At 49.8% G+C, this 15281-nt stretch overlaps 1 protein-coding gene across 1 annotated transcript in view; it reads right to left on the bottom strand.

Moving 5' to 3' along the window:
• LOC122365645 (transmembrane protein 131-like) overlaps positions 1 to 14604 on the bottom strand; it is a 61928-nt gene extending 47324 nt beyond the window's left edge. Inside the window, exon 1 of the mRNA XM_043337053.1 lies at positions 14379 to 14604. Coding sequence (XP_043192988.1) covers positions 14379 to 14472 — 94 coding nt within the window. The 5' untranslated portion in view covers positions 14473 to 14604. The remainder of the gene's footprint in view (positions 1 to 14378) is intronic.
• Between the last annotated feature and the right edge of the window lie 677 nt (positions 14605 to 15281).

Below are 15281 nucleotides of genomic sequence, written 5' to 3'. Positions count from 1 at the left end.
CAAGCGACTAACAAATTATCAAGCAATAAAAGTTCTAAGCTGCATCTAGCGGCTTTCATGTCACCGCAAGGGCGGACATGGACGTTGGAAATTGACCAGCGTCAAGCTCTGCGAAATGATAACCCATTAAAGGGTTGAGCAGAGCTAAACGGTTTTGTTGGAAACGCGCCGAGGCAATTCCTGCCCAGTATGCAAATTAAAAAGTTGAACGTAAGAAACGAGCTCACACTTCACCTCAGCAGTTTGGACCGAACCTCCGACCCCCAGCACCTCAATAAATGAAATGCTGCCAGACAGTGACCAGTAAACCTGTGTGACTTCGGGCTTGGCTTATTGTCCAGGTCCGGACGAATCAAACTTCCAGAGAAAATACGCATAGGTATATTCAAGACTTCAAGTGCGACCCCGTTTGGTTTTGAGAACTGAGCGGCGTAGTCTGGCTTACACCAGTCAGGCAGCGTTGACCCTGACACTGAGACGCGGATCGCTGTTCAGTGTGCCACGGTTGGGTGAGTTTCGTACAAGCGTCATAATACTAACAAATCGCCTCTCCATCCAGTCTGGTGACCAGTCTGCTGTCCTTGGTGGTCACGGGAGCTGCTCAAAATGCGCCAGCGGTCGCCAGGCGTCCGAGGGAGCTCCCGACTCCGACCTCGTCCCCGAGGCGAGGACATCTAGTCACCATCGGAACACAGCAGGTCACCCGGTGACGGATAGACATTGACGAGGTCCTAGCCGACGAGACGAGCACATCTCACTGATATCAGTAGCAACTCCCTGCCGGTGCGCGCCCTCCCCGGTCTCCAGTGAGACGTGCTGTTATTGCTGACTCTTATGACCTCCAATCGACAACCCTTCACGAGTTGTGGTGATCAGACGAGTCGAGGCACGTCAGAGTTACGTCACTGCGTCTGTCGCCCTCGTGAACACGAAGTGACCGTATTTGGCAGAGCTAGTAGACACTAAACAGGGAGCATCGCCAGACGGACCAAGAACAGACACGGCGGGCGACAGGAGATGGGATATTGAGATAGATGGCCCGGTCCGGTCCTTGTTCCGACCCCAATATCCAGTCCCAGACGTCCTATTCAGACACCACCGTCGTATCCCTACCTGACCCACATATTTAGTTCATTGGCGTTCCGCCCCGAATCCCGCCGTCCTGCCCTCATATTATACCCAGCACATGGCGTCCTGCCCCATACACCGTCCTGACCATTCATCCCGTCGCACCCGTCTGGTCCCTACCGTCCTGACTATTACCCGATCAGGCATAAACACACCCTACCGCCTTCTGACCGACCGACTGACAACAGACAGGCAAATTCGCTTTCCAGCCGGTGTAGCGCCCATATAAGGCGGTGGTACAGACGAGACCCGCCGCGGCCCTGGCCCGGGTTGGCAGCGCGCCCTGGCCTGCCGCCGCAGAGGCCACGTGGAAAACGTGCCTTCCGCACAATCCCATCGAAAACGACTTTCCTAGTAATCGGTACATCTTATAGGTATTCATCATACGTATTTGAAAAATCATACCTTTTTGAACAAGGGATCTGGAGGATGAAAGACAAAGCAAATAGACTAACGTCATGAAGTATTTGATATTTTGTTGTATAGCAAGTCCTAGCTTTAAAAGCTGCCTAAAATTTGAATATCTGACAAACACATTACGAAGCCTTCTTGAAAGAGCAAATCTGATGCATAAATGTTCGATAAGTATGGTGTTTTCTCCCATAAGGGATCCGGGGTGTTCATTTCAACCAAGAACCCAGACTAAAGTCCTTGACATTTGAGCACCTGTCCCTGACGAATGTCAGGTCAAACTAGTCATGTGCAGACCAACCGCCATCCCTTGGATGAACCGCCAACCGCCAAACCTTGGACTCACCCATACTTGACCGTGACCCACCACCTTTCATGCTTATCAAGCTACCGTCTAAGCTTACTACACCCCTGATCCTGTAGCACCCACCCCTGACCTCAGAGCACCCAGCCCGCCCCCAGGGCGGCGGCAGTCGACAGGAGCCCGGCCTACCGTCAGCTGCGGGCCCTGGCTGCGGGGGCGACCAATCAGCTAAGTAGAAGCGGTGGCGAACATCGACCGACGGGGGGCGGGCGGCGCTCCGGACAGATACGCACGCGCAGGTAGGTGCGTCGGCATGCGTTGGACCGCGGCTGACAGGTGCAAGGGGCGGGGGCGGGGAGGCCAGACCGACCCTGACCGCACTAGTGCCCATGATGGTGTCCCAGTGGAGGGGCGGGGTGGCTAGTCTGGCCCCCACCGCACTGGGTCGTAGGCGGAAGGCGTGGGCCGTGGGCGTATCAGGGACGGAGGGGACGGGGAAGGAGGCGGGGGCGGGACAGAGCTGCTGTCGGACTGGCGGAAACACGGCTCGTCTCCGGCGGCGATAGTGACGCGGGACCCAGCCACTATCTGCGCCGGCCGCGCTGCAGCCGGGCCACACAGGACGGACGCGGCGAGACAGCACTGTTCGACATATGGCGCGACAGTGCGGCGCATAGCGCAGCACGCCAGCTCACAGAAGGGCCAGTGGTCAGCGCTCGCAAAGATAAACACCACCACATAGACATGCCTTTTGTGTTATGCAGGCTGTCCAGTTTTACGCATTACGTTTTGGTATCGACATTATTTACATTATTTCATGGTTGCATAACGGTGTTTATCACCATCAGCTGCAACAACAGGGATGAGCCACCTTCAAATCACATCGATTCCGTTACCATGAATCAAATACGCAAAAACTACTTCATTCATCAATGATTCTTGTAGCATAGTTAATAAAAAAGTCCGTTACAATTATCGGTTTGATAGGTCTGTGTGTCAGGTTTGTACTGTCACTTGTGAGCCACTGAGCGATACGAGCCCAGCATACGGATCTGTTAGCGACTATCAGAAGCGATCGACCAGGGTCCGATAGGTACGATTCCTTCGCGCCTGGGCGCGTTCAGGTGCCCTGCTCACCTGACCGCCCTATCAGAACAGCATGTATGACAACACACCATCTCGAACGTCTCGAGTCAATATACCAGTCGGTCGAAAGGTTCGATCGGCGCTCGGCACGATTTCGACCCCATTCGACCGACCCTCAGCGCGAGGGAAGGTAAACACACACGCTATCAGCTTAGTCAGCTCATACGCGACATCAGGCCGGCCCCTGGTATGCCTGATGTCCCAGTTAGGTATTCAGGAGGACGGATAGGATCGGGCTGCGCACTGTGGCGCACCTCGCCATGTCCCGCCGGGCCTGCAGCCGTCACTACCGTACGGTGTCGGCCGCAGCCGACCCGCCGCCGGCTACGGGTGACGCTAGTGACACGGGCAGGTCACATGGTTCGCGGTCACCGGCCACGTACCGTGTCACCGCCGGGATGACCCACGATCCACTAGATCGTTGCCTGTCCAGACCTGAACCGCTAGAGCAGTAAAACAAAACCAGGAGCAGGTAGCTACTATCGCATCACGTATGTGACACGGTACACCGGAACGGTTCAAACTACCACGGGGCAATGGTAAACCACTTCAGACTGATGGCTGTAACTGTCCATGGACAATTGTGTACCAAAGTCAGTTGGGCGGTGCGATCCCAACGTCACCGCCGCCAGGAAAGGTAAAGGTCTCGCGGGTTTTAGCGGTAGGTCGCTCGGCGAGCGGGAGGGCAACCAGTTCCGCCTCTGTATCGGTGACCATTTGCTCCGCCCAGTTACTCGCGAGCGCGTACTACGGCGCATAGTAAAGTGGGGAGGGAGGGGTTAGAGTGGCAGCCTGCGTAGAGGCTAAAACCGGTTTTTATCGTCTGGGCCGACGACACGGCATGCGGTCAGGGGACGGGGAAAGGTCAGAGGTCACTCACATGTGCAGTACCGTGTCCCGTCCTGTCTGCGTGCTGACCAGCGCACGACCTCGGCCGTTGGCCAATCGGCATTGAACGGTCAAGGCCACCCGTAGCCAGCGGGCGGGGTGCGCTGGCAGCGCGGCGTGCCGATTCATACCGGGTCTTTCATAATGAATGTTATTTTTAAAATAGCCATAGCTCAGGTGACAAACATCACAAAGTTATTGTCAATACCCGAATGAAATAACAAATCATGGGAAATTATGTACACATGACTCGCATTTCCACCCTTCATGGATTTTGAATTGTGTCGCCTCGCTTTCGGACACAGATTTCGGCCCGCTGACGCAAATGGCGCACCACGCGCTTCACATTCTCAGCGCATCCTCCTTGCAGCAAACCTCTCCACTGTGACCTGTAGCTCTATGAGGGTCACTGGAAGGGCCTCTGCTTGGGGCCTCCAAGACGACTGCCCAAAATCAGAAGTCCATCGGCGAGAGATCAGGGCTCCAAGCTGGCCATGGCCGCTCAGTGAGACGGCTGATCACTCGTCTGTCAAAGTTGCCATCCAACCACTGGCGCCCAGCCGCCGTTGTGTCACTTCAGCGCCGTCCTGCTGAAACCAGCGGCCTTGTCTTTAAACCCCGCCAGGCACATGAGGCCAGAATTCTTTCTTGAGCACTGAGCAGCCTCAGATAAGCTGGCCCAGTCACTGATAAGCAGGAAGCGAACCAGTGGACGAAGACACGCCCGTCGACCACGGCAGCCCAAAACATGACCTTTCGTACGTTTTGTTCCTTGCAGTCAACCGTGACATTCTGGAATCTGTTCACAAGCCTGTGATCATTTTAGAGCGGACATTGTGCTTCTTTTAAAAGTGTCCCCAAATCTTACGGTGGACAGCCGTGCGCTTCAGTGAGCCGTTTCCCACGACCACCCAAAACGCCTACGTGAAAAAAGAGCTGACCCGTGTTGTAGGGGGAGGCATTTCATGTCCGTACAAAAGGGAAGTTTGGTGAAGTGTGACAGTTTTAATTACATCAACAGAAATTCCAAGAAATTTGCAATAAGGTAAATACAAAATGTATGTTTTTATTATTTACGAACACCTTCAACTTCGCTTTTTAAAAATCACATTCATTATGAAAGACCCTGTAGGTAGTCGTCCAAAGTTTTAGCCGAGGCCGGGAGACGACTGTAATGTTATTTCTTGGGAACAGTTCTGTCATTTAACCCGCGCCTCGTTAGGGTGGGTCTACAGGGTGGACCAAAAAGGATGGAAACATTTTGAACTCGCATACAATATGTGTTATTGCATGCAGGTGACTGAAAATGATACCAAACGAGAGAACATTTCGTGGAAATTCAAAATGACATCTCTCTCATCTGCTTTCTCTCGTTTTCAGTCTCTCACAGCAAATGTTCGAAAAGGCCACCTTTGCGAGACAGGCACAGAGCGGCCCGCCTGCCGGCTGACGCGATAGCCCGATGACACATGTCCTCTGGTATGACTCGCACAGCCATGGTGATCGCTCTCTCCAGATAACAGAGGCCTACATAACCTTCCTTGTAGACCTGGCCCTTGAGATGACTCCACAGGAAAGGAATCCATAGGTCAGATGAGAAGACAGACAGGCCAGTTCCACTTCGGTTCGAGGATGGGAGCGACAACACCGTGGCTGACGACCAAAAGCGCTACCAAGCGACGCTAAAGAAGTTGTTGAAGTGAGCCCAAACGAAGTATGACAGTCTTATGGACCTAATGTGATTCCAGCCAGACGGTGCGCCTCCTCACATCGCGAAACAACGCTCAAGTGGAGCGAGAACCACTTTGGTGACCGGCTGATATCCCGCAGTGCCTGTTGGAACTGGCCTGTCTGATCACCTGACCTGACCCCGATGGATTTTTTCCTGTGGGGTCATCTCAAGGCCAGGTCTACAAGGAAGGTTCTAAAGGCATCCGTTATCTGGAGAGAGTGATCACCAAGGCTGTGCGAGCCAAACCAGCGGACATGTGTCATCGGGCTATCGCGTCAGCAGCCAGGCGGGCCGCTCTTTGCCTATCTCGCAAAAGTGGCCTCTTCGAACATTTGCTGTGGGAGACTGAAAACGAGAGAAAGCAGATGAGAGAGATGTCATTATGAATTTCCACGAAATATACTCTCGTTTGGTATCATTTTCAGTCACCTGCATGCAATGACACATATTTTATGCGAGTTCAAAATGTTTCCATCCTTTTTGGTCCACCCTGTACCGAGTATCGGTCCCATGGGGGGGGAGCATTTTGCCCCCCCCCCCCATAAGATCTCGAGATCACGCAAAATAACGACAAGCAGCAAACGGTGTTGGATGACCCCAACGAGGAAATACCTTTTGGCCCAATTTCATTGACCTCGGTCAAACCGATGACGTCACAGTTCAGGTCAAATGTCGAATTTTCACCGTTTACAGGCATTTCAAGAAATGTGTTGTAAAATCGAGTAAAATGCATGTCATTCATCGATAATGAATTGACGAATGACAATTTTCGATGGGGAATTGTTCGTCAAACACATATTTTGATATTTGGGGTCACTGATACCAGGTCAGGTCACGGAGGCCAGGTCACTGAGGGTCACAATATGAAGATAACTATTATGTGATGCATGTTTTCTGGTCCATTTTACATTACAAATGCGATTATGTGGGTCAGGCAACCCTTGGGGCCAAGTTGGGTTATGTTCTTGTGAAGGTCAGGTAAAGGTCAGGTCAAGTTAGGTCAAATTTCTAAGTTGATTGCATAACATGGGTATCGATTCGGTCATCAGTTTTGAACAGGTTTTTCGCTATAACTTGGCCAAAAAAGGAGGCATCGATCTACAATTTGTTATATAGATCGCAAAGAGCAGGGACTATCATATTTAGTCAGTTTTTTTTTTTTACTCGAAAAAATACTAGAGAGAAATTAGCCTTTTTAGAAAGCGGTCGGTATAGATATCAAGCGACAATGCACGGATTTAAAATGAACGTTAACCCACGAGCCGCTGGGGGGGGGGGGCATAAAGTTGCCCCCTTTACGTTTTGTGAAATATCTCCGAAACCTGATGAGCTACGAACGTGAAACTTGGCATAGCTTCGAATGAATACCTAGGCAATGTTTGAGGAAAGTTTGGTGGTTGTAGCACCAAAGATGACGTCACAGTGACGTCATAAAGTTTTGTCGTTTTCCGATATGGACCGTTTCTGATGACACTGAGCATGAAACTCAACTGTAAATGAACTAAACAGCACCTGCTGTCATCCTTAAACAGCTAACTACACTTCCATCTAGTTTCTGACCAATAATCGACCCTTTATATTCGGTGCCATATATCTGATGTATCGCGAGGAATATGAGAGTCGCAAAACTATCATTTCACTTATGACGTCACTGTGACGTCATTTCAAATGGGATCGACACCAAATTTGGACACAACCTCGGCTAGGTATACAGGAAGATGTGTGCAAAGTTTCGCTTCTCTATCTCTTCGCGTTGCGACGATATCGTTGCAGAAGTAAAGGGGGGGCAACTATATGCCCCCCCCCCACCCACCCCCAGCGGCCGGCGGGTGGCGCGGAGGCCCAGCGTCCGCCGGGTTAATCCTTCTCACAGCTAGCCTGTTCAACGTGTTTCCATTTCAATCGCTAGTGACCTCGCCTTTAGGCCATGTGACCGGAAACCGGCAGCTAAACAGCAGATATTCTAGAGGCGCAGAAACCTTGAAGATTGGCTGTGCCGCAATGCCATTCCTAGTGCTTTTGAACCTGGATATAGATTGGCTCCGTGCGCTCCGCAGATCGGCAAATTTGCAGTTAAGCAGCCCTGAAGGCACCAGCCAAGTTCCTCCGCTGGTCCCGGCCAAATAAGACACAAGGTGAAGGGACCAAACACAATTTCACTTGTTGGGACGTTTTTAATCTTAAGTCTAGAAACGAACGGTTAATGAGACCTGACACGCCGAATTCTGGCCTATAATGGGCTCTGTGTAGAAACTGGTCACAGATCAAAGGTCATTTTGGTCAGGGTCATGCAATTTTCAGGGTAGGTGTAAATTTTCAAGTGCAGATTGCCTGAACTTATCCTGATTCCTGACTGCATAGGTATTTATTTACTTATGGTAAGAAAAATAACTTACGGCACTGAAAGCTTCGCTGCTACCCGCCACTATTTACGCGAGTTATTCAGGAAGAATCAAGGAGAGGGGTGCATTTTATCACCCCTAATAAGAAGTAGGGTTTCCATTAAAAGTAAACGGTAACATCGATAAATAACATCTCCTGTATATTTCTCAATCAAATATGATGTGTTCTTTCGTAATGTTAATAAATGCTTATTAGGTAAACAATAGGTATTGTAAGTTGACCATGGCACGACATTTCCATTCTATTTTATCCCGTTCGTTCTAGCCCCTCTCGCCTGCCCCCCCCCCCCCCCCCCCACACACACACCACCACCACTACCACCAAACCGGCTGAGTTGGCTGAGGCGAGCGCCTCCCCTCCCTTCATGCCAAACAGCGCCCGGCTGTCGTGACCTCTGGCCTCACCGCCCGAAGGCTCGCTCGCTATCCAAGGACGCCCTGCGCGGGCCGCAGTGATAGCCTCTGCCGAGTCCCGCCTCTATCCACCGTTCACCACGCGCTGGATTCATTCATGCCTCTGTGTTTCAGCGTCCTACCCGTTGGGTGGCACCACTGTAGTCATAGGCGACTGCAGGCAAGCCGCGGTCAGAATGCCCCAAACAGCGAATTTTGAGGTTTTCTTTTAATTTCTCCGAAACTAGCCGGCATACGATCAAACCTTTTTCCATGACCATGGAAGGGAGCTATACGAATAAATCGGTCACATCTTAAAGCCTACAAAGCTGAAGACGAAAAAGATATAGCCGGAAAGGCAAAACCTACGCTTAAAACCCGCGGGACCTGTACTCTCTGAAATCAGCCTCGAAGCAGGGTTGAAGGAGCCATGCGCGGTATTGGAGGGACCATCCCAAGCCAGTTGAAAAAGGTGGGCCGTGGGCCCGCCCCTACTGGGGAACGAGCACCACCTCATCGGCCGGTCGTTAGTTCGCTATCAACTATCGAGTCTAGCAACGGCCGGCTTCAGAGATGTATGTTCATTGTCCATAGTCAATGCAACAGTCAGATATCCGTCCATACGGGGCCCAGCTCCACTTTCAATTCACATTCACTCACTCCAAGTCCGTACAGGGGGGGGGGGGGCAAAATGTCATCTTCCCCTCCCCATTGCCCGAAGCAGTCGGCTCATCAACTGTGGAACTCAGCCAGCTGCACACCTGTGCAAAACGACGCTATAGCTTCCTTGAATCGACCTTAGGCCCGCTCGGTACACCCAAACCTCCTACTAGGACTCCGCCCGGCAGCGGCAACCCGTCTCAACCAGTCAATCGGCTACCGCCCAACAGTGAGACATCAGCCACCGCCCGTAAGCAGCTACGGTCCGTCAGCCACCGCCCGTAAGCAGCTACCGTCCGTCAGTCGCCGCCCGTAAGCTGCGCACCGCCGCGCCGCCAGCCCGAGCTGTTGGCGTTACCCAGCCACGAGCACGTGACGTGTCGTGTCGGCGGCCGCCGCTGACCGCCCGATAGCACGGCTCCCTATCAGCAACGGCTGCAGCTCCCGCAAACCGCCGCGCCGGGCGGACGGAAGGACGGGGCGGGAGGGAGCTACGGAGAGCCCTACTAACCAGCCTGAGCCATAACAATGGTTTGCGCATTTCTGTCAAACCACATTTAGCATTCTGAAAATCTACGCCCATGCAAAAGCAGCGGTTCCGTTGATGTCGGATGCCATGTTTTGCAGTGAACTTTTTTGTGCCGTTTGCAGCTTTCAGGCGAGATTGTTATTTACGACTGCCCCTGAAATCGGTTACAGGTCACACCGGCCCAGGCACAATCACGGCTGAACCGACCAGCCGGCGCCGCCCATCAGTGTGGCCAAATTGGTGATGTTGCGGGGAAATTCACCCCCAATGAAAAGTATAATGACATCCTCAGAAATTTTAAAATTACATCATCACAACGTTTTTGTTGTGAAAGCATACCTAGTGAAGGAATAAAGACTAAAAATGTTCCAATGTACGATTCACACCGTCATACTCGTACTGTCGCGCTTGCAATGTTTTTTTTCATCTTTGATGACAATATTTGATTTTTTTTACTTTTCGCCAGATTTTGACGTCAGGTATAGTTTTTCCACATAACTTGTAAAAACTGCACCTAAAATGACACTGAAGACGAGTTTTTTGAAAATAGTGACATCCTCATACAACTTTTTTATACATCCTCCCCCCTAACGCTAAACCAATTTGGCCACACTGCCGCCCATCTCCCACGGGCCGTGAGCCGTGGCCGTGCGGTGGGCGCGCGCACCGTGGCCACGCGGCCGCCGGGCCTTGTCTTCTGTCCGGCGGACCGCGACGGCCGGCAGCCAGAGGCTCTCGGGCCGGCACCAAACCGCGGCATCAAAAGGAATAGAGAGAGATGGCGAGACATCCGGAACAACGAGAGAAGAGGAGAAAGAATTGGGATGGACCATCAAAAGATTTCGGAAAATGTGTATTCCACAAGCAGGATAACATATGCCTATTGCCTAATGATGAATGTCAAAACACAACACCAGAGAAGTTTCTTAAGCAGTTCAGCTCAAATAAGGGAAGCTCACCGACACTGCCCTTTATGACGGTACACGTAAATAGTACCTAACACATGTCTAACGAGTGACGTGTCGCGCATGTGCAATGCAAAAGCCATCGCAAAAATGCAATACCGCCGTAACATTGCGCACCTGTTGGACCTGATGGGATGGACCATCAAAAGATTTCGGAAAATGTGTATTCCACAAGCAGGATAACACATGCCTATTGCCTAATGATGAATGTCAAAACACAACACCAGAGAAGTTTCTTAAGCAGTTCAGCTCAAATAAGGGAAGCTCACCGACACTGCCCTTTATGACGGTACACGTAAATAGTACCTAACACATGTCTAACGAGTGACGTGTCGCGCATGTGCAATGCAAAAGCCATCGCAAAAATGCAATAGGTACCGCCGTAACATTGCGCACCTGAACCAGCGTCACTGCCGCGGTCGGCCAGAGCGCAGGCCGGCGGGGGCGTGGCTGCGGAGCGCGGCCGGCTGAGCGGCGCGGTGCGGGCAGCAGAGGCGTTGAGCCGAGCGGTGCGGGCAGCGGAGGCGCCGTAAGCACCTCCAACTGCGCAGTAACAGCGGGCGACCAGCCGCTGAGGCCGGAGGCGCCACGCGGTTTACCAGCACGTGGTCACCGCCGCCCCCAAAGAAACCGAGCAGCGACCGCGGCGGACCGCAGGGCACGCCGACCGCTCGGAGACCGAGAAACGGCGTGATAGTCACGGGAGAGACGTGATCATTACAAAGCTTCACCGGCAGGATAGAATATGACCTCCCGTAGCACAGGAATTAAATTAGGTATGGGCATTTTTCACACATTTTCCATTTTATTAGCGTCAATATGTCCTGAGCTGCCGGCTGTCATGAAATCTCGGTAAGTTCAAACAAATGCTACGAGAATAAATTTGGCGAGAGACCAGTCAGCACCCGAATGCAAACCGGTGAATAGAATGAGATCGACATCGCATCTTTCGCACTCCGAAGGTCAGAAGAAGAGGTACGTCATCGTGTCACAAGGTCAGCCCACAACAGTCTTCGAAGCCGTTACGCTCACTGCTCAGCCTCTCCTCTGGCCGCCGGGTCGTGCTGACCACTGATGGCCCAGGCAGCGTCCACGATGTGTGCTACGTCGCACGATGGGGCACCGCCCCTCCCAGCGACGTCCCGCCCCTCCAGCGCAGTCAGTCAAACAAACCGCGTGTGTTGTGTCCCAAGCACTGTTTACAGGCGATTGGATCCAGACGCTCCGAGATACATGTCACGGAACGCGTAACAGAAGTGCCACCACAGCCTGGCTAGAATAAGAGACGGAACAAAAGAGCTACCGAGCGCAGTCTCCACAGCAGCATTGGCATAAGTAGTGTTTGATTGAACATTACCTAAAAGTGTCCCCTATTCCAGAATCCTTGGATTTCACTGTAATATGTGTTCCTGTGTAATCTACTACGTTCGTGTATGTTACTAATTTTTTCAAGCGACGAAAAAGTACACAAATTTCGGACGCCATTGACATGACAAATTTCCCAGATTGCCCTGGATCCACCAGTGTCTTGCGCGTAGCCGGCGGCCCATTTTTGGCCCGTTTTCCCTAACAGTTGAATTAAAAACGATGAAAAGGAAAATCAGTGGTTATGGCAAGCTATGACGCATGGAAACCACCGAACCGCTATCAGATGACAAATATTGTTAAGTTAGAATATAGGAAACCAATATCTATTCGTTACATGCATTTATGCAAGGGCGCATATAGCACACACTACCGCGATACCTCTGTTTATGAATGACAAGAACGGATCGGCATTGTACATATTTGGTAACTAAACACAGCCAAGAGATACCGAGTCCAAGGGCCGTCACCCGGGCGGAGGCCAGAGGAGGTGCAAGGTGGGGCTAGAGGGCTGCGGTAGAGAGTAGAGTTAGAGGGCAGCAGTGAAGGGTGCAGTCAGAGGCAGGGCTGCGGAGTCGGAGTCGGAGGCAGTCAGAGTCGATAGTTCTGCCCGGAGTCGGAGTCGGTGTCGGAGTTGAGTTTTGAAAGCCGGAGTCGGAGTCAGTCACCAAAAATCCATCGACTCCGTAGCCCTGGTTAGAGCTCAGCGGTGCAGCGATCATGCCCTGCACAGGTGGAGGGCAACGGTGCATACTGGATTGCAGTATCCCAAACGATCGCTGAAATCAGGCACTAATAAAAACTCCGTAACGCGACTGCTGAGACCTGGATTCGAGATGAAACGATATTCGAGATGCGATACCTTACCGACACAGAACGATTGTGTAATGCACTTGAGCAGCAAATGAAGTGAGCATAATGTAGGTAAACATAAAAACCTCGTTCTCTTTAGCCACTAGACTAGTTCGACATATCAATCAAATTCTACTTAGCACCTACTACCTATCCTATGGACACCAGCAAGTTCCGAGAGGAGTGTGAAAGGCCAGTCAGTGAATTGCTCAAGCTTGGATAGGCAGACTTGCATCAAACAATAGTAACTACTAACTACAACTACTACATGTAGGTATATGTCAAGGCTTATTTCATAACTGCACCTGTATATGCAATACGATCAATTCAATGACTTTCGTATAAGATGAATTGAAATCTACTCTTTTGCACTGTCTCAGACCCACCAGATTGCTACCTTCATAAAAAGCAAACTTCAATGTGTAGAGGCAAAAGCAAAAAAGAGATAAAATAATCTAAGTACATTACTAACTACAACATATATCACATCATATAGCAAAAACTCAAAGGTCACATTGGGGTCAGGTTAGTAATACAACAATCATTAGCTCATTGGGGGCATTTTCAAAAATAAAATAAGACACCTCAAATCAAGGGTCAAAGTAAATTCTACACAATGACATATGGCCCAGTGGTTATGACGAATAATGGTGTTATTTACATATGCACATCTAACTTCTACTTTTGAATCAAACTTTGAATGAAGTTAATCATATGCATCAGCACGAAATGCCTAAATGTTAAGCCAATTATAAAATTGCTGCAATATAATACAAAGGATAGAAAAATGGTTAAAATCCCATTTTGCAGCCTGGGCTAAGAATGGAACAAACCACACCATGTTGATGTTGTCACAAATCATAACAATACATCAAGCTATCATTTCATCATTTAATGCTAAACAAATCTGGTAGGTACCTAGTACCTACCCTACCAGCTAGAAATGACAATATTCAACCTAACCTGACCTAGCCTTACCTAACATACCTAATATAGCTGTACCTACCTGACTCAACGTATGGTTGGGTGTACCTTATAAACGTATTGTTGAAACTGTATTGTAATTATCAATGTGTGATCTCACTATTCGACCTTTGAGACTGATGTGTTCTCTCTTCTATCTTTCTGTTTTGTGAATTTCTTCAGTTTTTTTAAAGGGTGCAAATGGAGGAAATGAACCAAATCCTAGCTTCTTTACCATTCAATACACATGCTTATCAGGAGGATTAACAATAAGAAGTTTGATAAATCAAAATAAGGAGACTGCGGTCTGCGTAAGAAGCAAATTGAACAAGAATGTTATCTGTAATGACTATATCCTTATAAAAGGGGACATGAAGTTTGTACTCGGATGCAGTACATAAACATGATAGGTTCATTTGTCATTTTGCTCAGTCATTGCTCATTTGGCAAACCTCCCCTTCCCATTCGCGATTCGCATGCCGTAAAGCAAACCTACGTACCAGTACACATAAATCATACCAAACTAACGAGTTATGGGCTTAAATCATTTTTGCAAATATCTCACACCAAGCTCTCACCATCCTTGCTTCTTAAATTCGCTAAAACAATCGAAATCAGGTAATCAAAGTGTGTTTCTCACCTTGACTGTGGCCGTTTGCATGACCCACCAGAAGGCAGACCAAATCCAAAACGCTGCAAAAGATGAATATTTCCACAATACACCTTCGATCCATTTCGCATAAATAAGGCGCCAAGCCCTAGGGAAAACACATCAAAAGGGCGCAACACCGCATCACATCACACATCACACTCGCCACACGCATGCCGCACTGCAGAAATTTTGGTCCGCGGTAGTCTTATTTTTATTGTAGTTCACTATGCAGCATTAACGGCATAATGCGCGATTTATTCTAGCGACATGACGGAAAAGCCACTATATATTCCACTGACATTTGGTAGCTTCGTTATTGATCACGTGATTTTATACTTTTGTCCAAGCTTTCGCCTTTCAAAACTTTTTTTAAAGGTTCTCTTTAAGGTTTAACAACATTTCACTATTGATTATTAATTTGAACGTTTTTTAATTAATGAACACTTTGACCACACCAAGGACGCCACATTTGAGAAAAAATCCCAAAGCTGGGATGTTCTAGCTGAGCTAAAGTTCCTGTTGCGTACTTTCATTAGCTAATCACAATCTGCAGATTCCGGCTACATTTGCGAAAGAAGCGTTTTCGAACAGAGAAAGTAGATGAACAAATTGCGTCATATGTGGCTTGTTTAAGTGCTTCCAAATTAGATGTAACGGAAGTTAGCCCACATTCAGCCCACATTCGGCCCAGCCCGCGTATTTACAAATTGCAACCGAGCTCCGCCGTGGGGTAAGGTGGGCAGGGGTTTTCGCACTACGGCTGCGGTTGAACTACCGTCTGTGGTAGAAACTTCAGGATGATGGCGCGTTTCATACGAAATCTGGCGCAATGTTTATTTGCTTCTGAACTTGTATTGTTATTGCTGTGAACTCTTGAAGTGGGAGTGTTTC

Source organism: Amphibalanus amphitrite, unplaced genomic scaffold (assembly GCF_019059575.1).
Source record: "Amphibalanus amphitrite isolate SeventyFive unplaced genomic scaffold, NRLGWU_Aamphi_draft 000753F_arrow, whole genome shotgun sequence".
Classification (NCBI taxonomy): Eukaryota; Metazoa; Arthropoda; class Thecostraca; order Balanomorpha; family Balanidae; genus Amphibalanus; species Amphibalanus amphitrite.
This window is presented reverse-complemented; position numbering and strand designations above follow the sequence as displayed.